Consider the following 12825-nt stretch of genomic DNA (forward strand, 5'->3'; position numbering starts at 1 on the left):
GCGTGTCCTCAGATTATCAGTGACCACCTGTGGTTATCCATGGCTTCACCCAGGTGGGCATAGCATCATCACTGAGTTGACTGTATAGTTCATGAAAGGATGGGACAGTGTGTGTAAACCTTTCTTCTGGGCATCAGGACACCATCAAGGCCACTGCTGGTACAGGGCCTGATGTGGGGACATCACACAGTCCCCAAGACACACCTGAAGGCTGCAATGGCTGGTCCCCAAGAGACCTTCCAAGAAGTCTTGCACTTCTGTTTGTCTCCCTGTTTAGTCATTGGGTAAAAGTCAAGCTAAAAAGGGCTACAAAAAATGGAGACGAGTAAACATAGTGAAAACATTCATGATTCGGCCAAAGGAAACCATATAGTGGGAATAAGAAAAAAGGAAGGCATACTTTAGAAAACATCAAATACCAGAAGTTATCGATCAAAGTATGGGGAAATATTTCAGGCATGAATTTTACTAATTTGTGGCTATCGCTTATGTACTGTGTGACTACTTAGTTGAGGCAAGGGTTGTGATCACATATTGATGTGTTTAAATTTTAATCAAACATGTTTCCCTTAGGCCATGTGAAAATAAGAATGTTATTTAGGGCCATTATTAAGAGCTCAGAGATACAAAGCTTAGCCAGCAGCCCCATTGCTTTGTATAGAAGCTGCCTTGATGGTTGAAATCACGATGATCTCCTTGAGTTCAAGTTCAACCATCTCACCTTGAGTGGACCAAGATTTCATAAGATTGTTTTTAAAAAGTGAATGGCATGAATGTGCCATCTCAAGATAGACCCCGAGACCTCAGTTCTTAAGCCTGTTGCAAATTATCTGTGAGAACCCTATGGAATACAGATTCTACACTCATGCTTAGTCACATTGTTCTTGTTGATGTTTAATCACTGTGATATGTCTGACTCTCCATGATCCTATGTACTGTACCACACCAAGTTCCTCTGTCCTCCACCATCTGCCAGAGTTTGCTCAAATTCATGTCCTTTGAGTCGATGATGCCATCTGATCATCTAATCCCCTGTCATTCCCTTCTTCTCCTGCCTTCAAACTTTCCCAGCATCAGGGTCTTTTCCAATGAGGCAGTTCTTTGCATCAGGTGGCCAACGTACTGGGACTTTAGCTTCAGCATCAGTCCTTCCAATGAGTATTCAGGACTGATTTGCTTTACAATGGACTGGTTTGATCTCCTTGCAGTCCAACAGACTCTCAAGAGTCTTCCCCAGTACCACAATTCAGAAGCATCAGTTCTGTGCTGCTCAGCCTTCTTTATGGTGCACCTCTCAAATCCATTCATAATTACTGAAGCAACAACCATACTGTTGACAGAACGGACCTTTGTTGGCAAAGTGGTATCAATGTATTTTAATAAGCTGTCTTGGGTTGTCATAGCTTTCCTTCCAAATATCAATTATCTTTAATACGTAGCTGCAGTCACAATCCGCAGAGATTTTCAAGCCCAAGAAAATAGTCTGTCATTTCTTCTACTCTTTCCACTTTCTATTTCTCATAACGTGAGGGGACCAGATGCCATGATCTTAGTGTTTTTGAATGTTGAGATTCAGACCAGCTCTTTCAGTCTCGTCTTTCACCATCATCAAGAGACTCTTTATTTCCTCTTCATTTTCTTCCATTAAAATGGTGTCATCTGCATATCTGAGGCTGTTGATATTTCTGGCAGCAATCTTGAATCTAGCTTCTCATTCACCCAGCCTGGCATTTAGCATGATAACTCTGCATGTAAGTTATACAAGCAGCATGATAGTTAATACTATCTTGTATTCTTTTCCTAATTTTGAACCAGTCTGTTGTTCCACATCCAATTCTTACTGTTGCTGACTGATCCACATACAGGTTTCTCTGGAGACAGGGAAAGCAATTCACTATTCCCATATCCTTAAGATTTTTCCACAGTTTGTTGTGATCCACACAGTCAAAGACTTTACCATAGTCAATGAAGCAGAAAAAAAAATTTTTTTTTCTTGAATTCCCTTATTTCTCCATGATCCATTGAATGTTGACAATTTGATCTGGCTCATCTCCCTTTTCTAAATCATGCCTATATTTGTGGAAGTTGTCGGATCATGTCCCGCTGAATCCTAACTTGAAAGATGTTGAGCACTACCTTGCTCACATGTGAAATGAGCACAACAGTGCAGTAGTCTGAACATTCTTTGTTACTGTCCTTCTTTGGGATTGAAGTGGAAACTGACCTTTTCCAGTTCTGTGACCACTGCTGAGTTTTCCACAGTTGCTGACACATTGCTTGCAGTCTTTCAACAGCATCATCTTTTAGGATTTTAAAGAGCACAGCTTGAATTCTGTCACCTCCACCAGTATTTTTCATATAATGCTTCCTAAAGCCCACTCAACTTCACTGTCTAGGATGTCTAGATCTGGTCTCGTTGAGTAACACTCCATTGAGGGGAGATGTTCCTGTCCCTGACCTCTGAGTTTTCATAGGAGGTGAATTCAAGTGTATCAGGTTATTGAAGAAAGTTGAGACCAAGATTTCTACCTGAACATACTGTTTCCAGTGAAGCATTCATACTTACACTGAAAAGAATAAACGTCTCCATCCTTTGTGCCTGTGGTATAGTCTCCTCTGCATTCTCCATCCTCCCTTAAAAACAAAACATATTTAAGTTAGTTAACTCAGATAATAAAAATTTGATGGATAATTAGGATTCTTTCTGTATGACACCCAAGAATATGTGTCAAGTATCACCTCAGCGCGGATGAGCAATTTGACCTTTAAAAGAGACAAAATGTCTTGTCTCAGATCCAGTCACCATCAAGTGACAAGGATGGCTTGTCTACACACTAAATCTGACCAGTCGTGCCAACAATAGCCTGTAGATATAAAACAGGTCGTGTTTAAAGCCAATAAACATAGAGAAATCTAGAATTTTAGGAAAAAAGAAAAAGAATGAAATTTTCCGTTATATATATAGTTTCTGAGAATGGAGAGGCATAGTCGTCATGACGAACCTTGTGTGCTGTCACAGCCCTGGCAGTGATTCATTAGACAGTGAAAGTGTTTGTCACTCAGTGGTGTCCAACTCTTTGTGACCCCATGGACCCGCCAGTCTCCTCCTCTGTCCATGGGATTCTCCAGGCAAGAAGAATGGAGAGGGTTGCCATTTCCTTCCCCAGGGGAATTTCCAGAACCAGAGATCAAATCCGCGTCTCCTGCATTACAGGCAGATTCTTTACTCTCTGAGACACCAGGGAAGCCCTTATTAGATAATATGAGAGCCAACAACAGAACCAACAACAGAGCCATCATTAGACAATCTGAGAGCCTAAAATCACAAAATTAAAAAAAGTTTAATTTTCTCCAAACACACACTCTTCCTCCATCACAATACCACATGAGGTTTAAACTTGAAAGACACATGTCCGTATACAGACACATTTCTCACTCACAGAGACACAAGCACAAGCAAACACTTAGGTACACATGATGTGCCTATATGATATTATGAAGAAATGTATGTGTATAATAGATGATAATTATAGATTGTCACCTCTGTAATAAAAGAATAAGTGGCTTCACATATGTCCTCTGTACATGTATGTGAATTAAGGTGTATTTGGCACATGGAAATAATATTCATGAAACTAATACTAAAAGGGAAATAATGCTACAAGAACTGGATTAATTGTTGAACCTTGGAAAAAAATGCCCACAGTGAAGTGTGGTGAGTGTTCTTGGTCATTGAAAGTGAAACTGCAAGTCACTCAGTCATGTTTGCCTCTTTGTAACCGAATGGACTATACAGTCCATGGAATTCTGCAGGACAGAATACTGGAGTCGATAGCTTATCCAAACTCCAGTGTGTCTTCTTGACCCAGGAATTTAAGTGTGGACTCCTGCATTGCAGGTGGATTTTTTACCAACTGAGCTGTCAGGGAAGCCCTCTTAGTCATTAGGGAATTGAAATGGATTGAAGTCACTGAAGAGCAACCACAAAGTGGGAACACAACAATTATCCAATATAAGTGCAAATACACAAAGGTTTATCTCAGCAGACAAACTCCTTTCATTTGGCTTGAAAAATGTAACTCCTTTCATTTGGCTTCAAAAACGTGATTCCTTGCATATGCAGACACTGATAACTGTTTTAAGCATTGTGCTGAGTGCAGGAAGGTGGGAAAAATGATTTATAATGCATAATTTTCTCACATGAAGAGCCAGAAACGTTTAGAATATGCAGATTTGTGCTTACCTATGGCTCTAGGGGTAGAGATTTAATGATGAGTGAAGAAAACGACAGTATGAAAAAGCAAAAAGATAGGACACTTAAAGATTAAAGTAAAATTCTGTTTGAGGAGGCCTTACAAATAGCTGTGAATAGAAGAGAAGCAAAGAGCAAAGGAGAAAGGAAAGATACACCTATCTGAATGCAGAGTTCCAAAGAATTGCCAGGAGAGATAAGAAAGCCTTTCTCAGTGATCAGTGCAAAGAAATAGAGGAAAACAATACAGTGGGAAACACTAGAGATTTCTTCAAGAATATAAGACATACCAAGGGAATATTTCATGCAAAAATGGGCTCAATAAAGGACAGAAATCATATGGACATAACAGAAGAAGATGATATTAAGAAGAGATGGCAAGAATACACAGAAGAACTGTACAAAAAAGATCTTCATGACCCAGATGATCACGATGGTGTGATCAATCACCTAGAGCCAGACATCCAGGAATGTGAAGTCAAGTGGGCCTTAGGGAGCATCACTTTGAACAAAGCAGGTGGAGGTGATAGAATTCCAGTTTAGCTATCTCAAAGACTCAAAGATGATGCTGTGAAAGTGCTGAACTCAATATGGCAGTAAATTTGGAAAAGTCAGCATGGGCCACAGGACTGGAAAAGGTCAGTTTTCATTCCACTGCCAAAGGGAGGCAGTGCTAAAGAATGCTCAAACTACCAAGCAATTGAACACATCTCACACGCTAGCAAAGTAATGGTCGAAATTCTCCAAGGCAGACTTCAAAATATGTGAACCGTGAACTTGCAGATGTTCAAGCTGCTTTTAGAAAAGGCGGAGGAACCAGAGATCAAGTTACCAACATCAGCTGGATCATCAAAAAAGCAAGAGAGTTCCAGAAATACAAATATTTCTGCTTTATCAACTATGCCAAAGCCTTTGGTTTTGTGGATCACAATAAACTTTGCAAAATTCTGAAAGAGTTGGGAATACCAAACCACCTGACCTGTCTCTTGAGAAATCTGTATGCAGGTCAGGAAGGAACAGTTAGAACTGGCCAGGGAACAACAGACTGGTTCCAAATAGGAAAAGGAGTATGTCAAGGCAGTGTATTGTCACCCTGCTTATTTAACTTATATGCAGAGTACCTCATGAGAAATGCTGGGCTGGAGGAAGCACAAGCTGGAATCAAGATTGCCAGGAGAAATATCAGTAACCTCAGCTATGCAGATGACACCACCCTTATGGCAGAAAGTAAAGAAGAACTAAAGAGCCTCTTGATGAAAGTGAAAGAGGAGAATGAAAAAGTTGGATGAAAGCTCCACATTCAGAAAACTAAGATCATGGCATTCAGTCCCATCACTTCATGTTAAACAGATGGGAAACAGGGGAAACAGTGACAAACTTTATTTTTGGGGGGCACCAAAATCACTGCAGATGATGATTGCACTCATGAAATAAAAAGGATGCTTACTCCTTGGAAGGAAAGTTATGACCAATCTAGACAGCATATTGAAAAGCAGAGACATTGCTTTGCCAACAAAGGTCTGTCTAGTCAAGGCTATGGTTTTTCCAGTAGTCATGTATGGATGTGAGGCTTGGACTATAAAGAAAGCTGAGTGCAAAATAATTGATGCTTTTGAACTGTGGTGTTGAAGACTCTTGAGAGTCCCTTGGACTACAAGGAGATCCAACCAGTCCATCCTAAAGAAATCAGTGTTGAATATTCATTAGCAAGACTGATGCTGATGCTGAAAACTCCAATACTGTGGCCACCTGATGCACAGAAGAGACTCCTTGGAAAATATCTGAATTCTGGAAAAGATTTATGGCAGGAGGAGAAGAGCAACACAGATGATGAGATGGTTGAATGACATCACCGACTCAGTGAACATGAGTTTGAACAAATTCTGGGAGTTAGTGATGGACAGGGAGGCCTGGAGTGCTGCAGTCCATGGGGTCGCAAAGAGTCAGACAAGACTGAGCGACTGAACTGAACTGAACTGAAGAAAAGGAGATGTGCTGGAGAAATTTTATTTTTTTCCTTTGAAAAACAAAACTTTTTTTATTTTTGAGACTGTTGTGTCTTTTTGCTACCATGGTGGCTTCCCTGGTAGAGTATATATCCCACAGGCTCAGTCATAGCGGCACATGGGCTTACTTGCTCCAGGGCACGTGGGGTCCCTCCAGACCCGAGATGGAACTCAGGTCTCCTGCATTGGCAGACATATTCTTAAGCACTGAGCCACCAACGGAAGCCTGGGATTTTATATCTTGACTGTGTAGTTGGTGAAAGAATTGTGAACATGTGAAAGCTCATTGAACTGTGCATTCCACAATGGTGCATTTAATTACATGTAACTATACCTCTTTGTGTGTTCAGTTGCTCCGTTGTGTCCGACTCTTTGGAACCCCATGGACTGTAGCCCACCAGGCTCTTCTGTCCATGGGATTCTCCAGGCAAGAACACTGGAGTGGGTTGCCATTTCTTATTCCAGGCAAAATTGATTTCAGAAAGATTAGCTACATGAAAATTTAAACGTATGACACAGAAATTGTAAAATATTGCAAAGAGGATGATTACAGATGTTCTTAAAAAATTAGTGGAAACAGATAAATGTTTCCCCTGAGACAGGATATATATGTGTTTGAGTCTGTTCCTATATGCTGCTGCTGCTGCTGCTAAGTCGCTTCAGTCGTGTCCGGTTCTGTGCGACCCCATGGACGGCAGCCCACCAGGCTTCGCAGTCCCTGGGATTCTCCACGAAAGAACATTGGAGTGGGTTGCCACTTCCTTCTCCAATGCATGAAAGTGAAATCACTCAGTCGTGTCTGACTCTTAGAGACCCCATGGACTGCACCCTAACAGGCCCCTCCATCCATGGAATTTTCCAGGCAAGAGTACTGGAGTGGGTCATCATTGCCTTCTCCCTGTTCCTGTATGAGTGGTTTAAACTTAATTGTAAGTATACTATCAAGTGATGAAGCTGAAACTCCAATACCTTGGCCACCTAATGTGAAGAACTGACTCATTGGAAAAGACCCTGATGCTGGGAAAGTTTGAAGGCACTAGGAGAAGGGGATGACAGAGGATGAGATAGTTGGATGGCACAGCCAACTCAATGGACATGAGTTTGACGAAACTCCAGAAGATGGATGGTGAAGAACAGGGAAGTCTGGCGTGCTGCAGTCCATGGGGTCGCAAAGAGTTGGACAAGACTGAGTGACTGAACAGATGCTATGAAACATATGGTTATATATAATATATAATCAGTTATATATATTTATAAATCAATATCTCCAAGCATAAAACATTTTGTTGGATCTTTTCTTCATATTTTTACTCCTCACGATGCATACCTGAGTTTACATGTTCTGGGTTGTTTTCTTCGCATGGTGTGAGGTGGGGCGTAATTGACTGTACTGATGCTATGAAACATGCAGTTATATGTAATCAGTTCAGCTCAGTTCAGTCGCTCAGTCGTGTCTGACTCTTTGCGACCCCATGAACTGCAGCAAACTAGGCCACCCTGTCCATCACCAGCTCCCGGAATTTACTCAAACTCATGCCCATCGAGTTAGTGATGCCATCCAGTCATTTCATCCTCTGTCTTCTGCTTCTCCTCCTGCTCCCCAATCCCTCCCAACTTCAGGGTCTTTTCCAACGAGTCAACTCTTCACATGAGTTGGCCAAAGTATTGGAGTTTTAGCTTCAATATCAGTCCTTCCAATGAACACCAAGGACTGATCTCCTTTAGGATGGACTGGTTGGCTCTCCTTGCAGTCCAAGAGACTCTCAAGAGTCTTGTCCAACACCACAGTTCAAAAGCATCAATTTTTCAGCACTCAATTTTCTTTATAGTCCAACTCTCACATCCATATATGACCACTGGAAAAGACATAGCCTTGACCAGATGGACCTTTGTTGGCAAAGTAATATTTCTGCTTCTTAATATGCTATCTATGTTGGTCATAACTTTCATTCGAAGGAGTAAACTTCTTTTAATTTCATGGCTGCAGTCACCATCTGCAGTGATTTTGGAGCCCAAAAATAAAATCTGACACTGTTTCCACTGTCTCCCCATCTATTTCCCATGAGGTGATGGGACCAGATGCCATGAACTCAGGTTTCTGAATGTGAAGCTTTAAGCCAACTTTTTCACTCTCCTCTTTCACTTTCATCAAGTGTGAGGAGTAAAAATATGAAGAAAAAGGGAAACAACTTAAGTTGTTGCTTTTCTTCATATTTTTACTCCTCCCAATGCATACCTGAGTTTACATGTTCTGGTTTTTTGTTGTTGTTGTTGTTTGTTTTTTTGTTTGTTTTTTGGATGGGGTGAGGTGGAGGATAATTGCTGAACAAACGTGTTGATTTCTGCAATACTTGCATGTTCCTAGGAAATGGTCTGCGGTAGAGTGGACATTCCATGGATGGTACTTGGATCTGTGTGTGTCCTCCATTGCTCAGTCCTGTCCAATTCTTTGGGACCCCTTGGACTGTAGCCCACCAGGCATCTCTGTCCGTGGGATTCTCCAGGCAAGTATACAGGAGTGGGTGGCCATTCACTCCTCCAGGGGATCTACCTGACCTAGTGATCGAAATCATGTCTCATGCATTGGCAGCCGCCTGGGAAGGCACCTGGGAAAGTCACTAGGGGCTCTGACGGCTTTGGGAAACTCAGTGGTGATGAAATGTCCCGTGAGGAAGCCCCGAGGGCAGAGCTCACTGTGTGCTCTCCCCAGGCTGTCACTTCTGGGCTGAGTGGGAATCGTCTCTTACAAGTCCGCAGGAAGGGCTCAAGCCCTGGTGGGGACTGTGGGCTCAAGGACATGAGCCTCTTCCCGCTGCCGTGTCCCTCTCTCCTTTAATGAGCCGATGCCAGTGGAGCTTCTGGATTCCCCCTCTAGGCAGAATTTTCAGGGCATTCCCTGGAGGCTCACAGGGGAGCTGCCCTCCCCCCAGCTCAGACACCCTGCTCAGCCCCACAGCTCAGGGTGTCTTCCTCTCAACATCTCCCAGAGAGCTCCCTGCAGACAGGGAGGAGACACCCTCTCCTTGGCCGGGGTTTACAAGTGTTTTCCTTTTGGGTGATTTTTACTTACTTGAAATAAAATTGGAAGAGTGCTGTGCCATTTTCTTCATCAAACTTCATGTAACGCAAGAAAGTGTGGAATGGCCCGCCCTCGGTGATCTTCTCTATGTTATCAGCTGCCGTGTAATGGGATTTCCATCTTCCTGTGAGCTACAGATAAAATTCCCTTCAGAAATCTTAGTCCATCTCTGTAAATTCTGCCCAACATAAACTCTCAGCAGTTTCCCTGCCCTTTCACTTGAGCAGAAGTTACCTATCTTTATGAACACAGCCCTAGGTATAAAATCATGGGAAAACTCATGTCAGATAAAGGAAACAAATGAGGTATTACTGAGATAGCTTGAGCTATCTTGTCAAGCGCAAGAGCCCTAATCCAACAGCTGTGAGATCTTCCTTCAGTTTTACAACAGCAGTGAACATATATGAGAGCCAATGAAGAGATGGTAGAGATGATACAGACATCACAAATAGCAGGTGAAGAGCCAGTGAATGGAGCAATTTTGAACTGCAGGGAGATGGCTAGAGTTAACGATCTACATGACCAAACCTCAACACTCACACGGATGCACATCAAGACCTCCTCCCAAGCTTGGGCCACCATTCAAATGCCCCAGTACCTGTGAGGCGTCTGTCTGAGCTTCACCTTGACTGGCCACAAGCAGACCAAGGACAAAACTGAAGAGCAGAACCTTCATCTTGTTGACTCGAAGGACCCTTATTCTTTAGAAGCTGAGGGTGTCCCAGTGGTTGGAGAGGGTGCAAAATTGCTGCCACTTTTATGGTCTGCGTCTGTTGGCGTGACACATCATGAACCAATGGTTGTTCCTCATATGACCGCAATTACAACAGGAGGCATCTTCAGTATCCTGGTTGGCAGAGATAAGCTTTTCTAGCATTCTGTCAATTTAATAATGATATTTGTTTTAAGAGAAGCATATGTGGATGTGGGGATTTGACCTTTAAAGTGAGAAATTGCAGCACATCCAATATAGCAAGGGGACAATTGTTTATTTTCCTGTTTATCATGAGATCCAAAATGAGATGAGCTGTCCAAGGTACATATCCCTCACTCCCGCATTGTTTCCTTAACATGGAGGAGATAGTTTAATGTTTACTTTCTAAAAGTAAAGATTGACTGTGTGGTTTAACCAAGGGAATACTATTTCCTAAGAGACCCTTGGAGAGGCTCCTATTACTCTGAGGTGAAGAGCAGGTCAGCACAAAGCAGTTATCGCCTTCTCCTGCCCCAATGTGGGCTTTTTTCTCCTAAGTACTAAGAGGAGGGTCAGGTAAAACGCCACTTAAACTCATCTGGAGAAGGCACATCAGTAGTTTATTTTCAGTGATTTCTTTCCAGACACCCTTTTACCCATTTAATCTGTAATATAATATGTACTCACTAACTCAGCTGTTTCTCCCAGTGAGCAAAAAAACTGGAGAGCAGTTCTTGCAATTTTTAGAATTTTGAGGGGAAAAAATAAATTTCCTCACTCAAGGTCACTGAAACAGTGAAAGAGTCATTTTTTCTTGTTTATTTTTATTTTTTTAATCAAATTTCACTTATGTCCATCTTCATTCCTGGTAATTTATCAAATAAATACATTAAAAGATTTATTTTGTTCTAGTGACAGGTTGTTGCTGAATGATAAGACACGGGATTCTTGGCCTCTGGAGGAGACAGATTCAATCCGGGGCCAGAGACGAGGCTGGATTGCTCAGAGCTTTTGTGTAATAAAGTTTTATTAAAGTATAAAGGAGATAGAGAAAGCTTCTGACATAGGCATCAGAAGGGGGCAAAAGAGTACCCCCTTTGTTAGTGTTAGCAATGGAGTTATATACTCTCCAAAGAATGTCTGGAGGTTATAAAGACCTCACGAGGCCTACTCCCATAATTTACATTTTAAGATAACAGAGTTGGCCAGAAGGTTTAATGCAAAGATTGTCCTCAGGCAGGATACATCCTTGTAAAGACCAGACCTACTTCCATAATTTATGTTTTAAGATAACAGAATTAGCCAGAGGGTTTAATCCAAAGACTGTCCTCAGGCAGGATACATTATTGTTATATAGTCACTCACAATCTGTTAATGAAAAGAAAGGAATGTCATAAAGCTTAAAATGGCACCAGATAATTCATCCCTGGCCATAAAAGGATTGACTTGAATCTTGTAGAAGGGCAGATTACCAACAAATAGTTTCGTTTACATAGATTAGGGGAACTGATACCTGAGTAAGTAGGTTGGGCCATTTGGCGGAACCAACTTGAAGATAGAGTCATAGCTTAAGACAACATTTCCATAAGACAAATAAATGTATTGGTTAACTCAAGGTTTGAGAGTAGTTAGCTTCAGGTGAAACCAGGTATCATGGCAACACAGCATTTTAAGAGAAACCTCCTTTTAAATTTGTATAGAGAAGGAAAACCATATCACTGGTTTATTTCCTCCTGCCACTTAAGAGAGATAAAAATGTCTGGCACTTGCAGCCTCTTTCCTCCATTTGGAGACCCCTGGCCTTCCTGCCTGTTACCCTCTCACTAGTATAGAAATTAAGAAATGAGATTCAGGGTTCCTGAGTCACCTAAGTGAGAACGGACCCAGTGCTGCCTGCTCCTGGGACAGATCAGAGCTCTGAACCCTTCATTTATATTGAAGTCAGACCTTTGAGGAGAGCTTGTTGTCTCAAGTGTGTCTTCAGCTCATGTCTTCAGAGGATCGCTTCCCTTCATGTTCACGTGGACTGACAATAGTATCTATATTATTTTCCTTTTATTCCCTTTTCTTTCAGTTGCAATATCATGTTATCTCTTTTGTTCATACATTCCTGTGTATATTACCCTGTCATATTTTCAGCTGTGAAATCTGCATGATAGAATGTTTTCATATCTCAGAATATCCTGAAACCGTTTCCTGTCTTTGATCTTTGATCCAGATACGAATTTTCTATTTTTTTTTTCTATTTGTTTATCTTGGCTGCACCATGCAAGTTCTTAGTTCCCCAATGGGGATGAAACACATATGGCCCCTGTATTCTGTGCAGGGAAAGTGCAGAATCCTACCACTGGACCACCAGAGAAGTCCCGGATTCAGATAAATTTGAGTAGTCACGTGATCCTAGCTAACACCCCTTACCATACAACCATCACTCTTCCATCTGTACTTTTGTACCTCCAGCATTCCCAGGTTTCCGTTTTGGACTCTTACCAACATGTGTCCCCTAAGAGTATATCCTAGGACTATCCCAACTTAGGAAGATCTTTCTAACTGCCAATCAAGGGGAGAGTAGACACTAGTTCTTCTAAGAGATTAGTGCAATAGTTGTAATAATCATGTTGGTTTCCATTCATCTTAGCACTCTTCTTCCCTCACTGTGTTCACAAGTCTGTTCTCTATGTCTGCATCTCTGTTCCTTCCCTGCAAATAATATGTAGCTGGTGAGAAGCTGGTGAAACACAGGGAGCGCAGAGATGTACTCTGTGATGACCTGGAGGGGTAAGATGGAGTGAGG

General features: G+C 41.9%; 1 protein-coding gene across 1 annotated transcript; it reads right to left on the reverse strand.

Annotated features, from left to right (window-relative positions):
* Positions 1 to 632: 632 nt before the first annotated feature.
* LOC122434715 (odorant-binding protein-like) lies at positions 633 to 10093 on the reverse strand. The gene is made up of 4 exons (XM_043458357.1): positions 9936 to 10093; positions 9329 to 9468; positions 2540 to 2634; positions 633 to 721 (listed from the first exon to the last, which is right to left on the reverse strand). Exons 1-4 carry the CDS (start codon positions 10011 to 10013, stop codon positions 633 to 635), a joined length of 402 nt encoding a protein of 133 aa, XP_043314292.1. The 5' UTR covers positions 10014 to 10093.
* Positions 10094 to 12825: the final 2732 nt, after the last annotated feature.

This window comes from Cervus canadensis, chromosome X, assembly GCF_019320065.1.
Source record: "Cervus canadensis isolate Bull #8, Minnesota chromosome X, ASM1932006v1, whole genome shotgun sequence".
NCBI lineage: Eukaryota > Metazoa > Chordata > Mammalia > Artiodactyla > Cervidae > Cervus > Cervus canadensis.

Excerpts from the sequence above, each read along its gene's own strand:
- LOC122434715 (XM_043458357.1), bottom strand. The coding sequence starts at position 10,013 with ATGAAGGTTCTGCTCTTCAGTTTTGTCCTTGGTCTGCTTGTGGCCAGT. Across the intron at positions 9,469-9,935 it reads CTCAGACAGACGCCTCACAG|CTCACAGGAAGATGGAAATC; the intron begins GTACTGGGGCAT and ends TTTTATCTGTAG. Across the intron at positions 722-2,539 it reads TGAATGCTTCACTGGAAACA|GTGAGATGGTTGAACTTGAA; the intron begins GTATGTTCAGGT and ends GGTCCACTCAAG.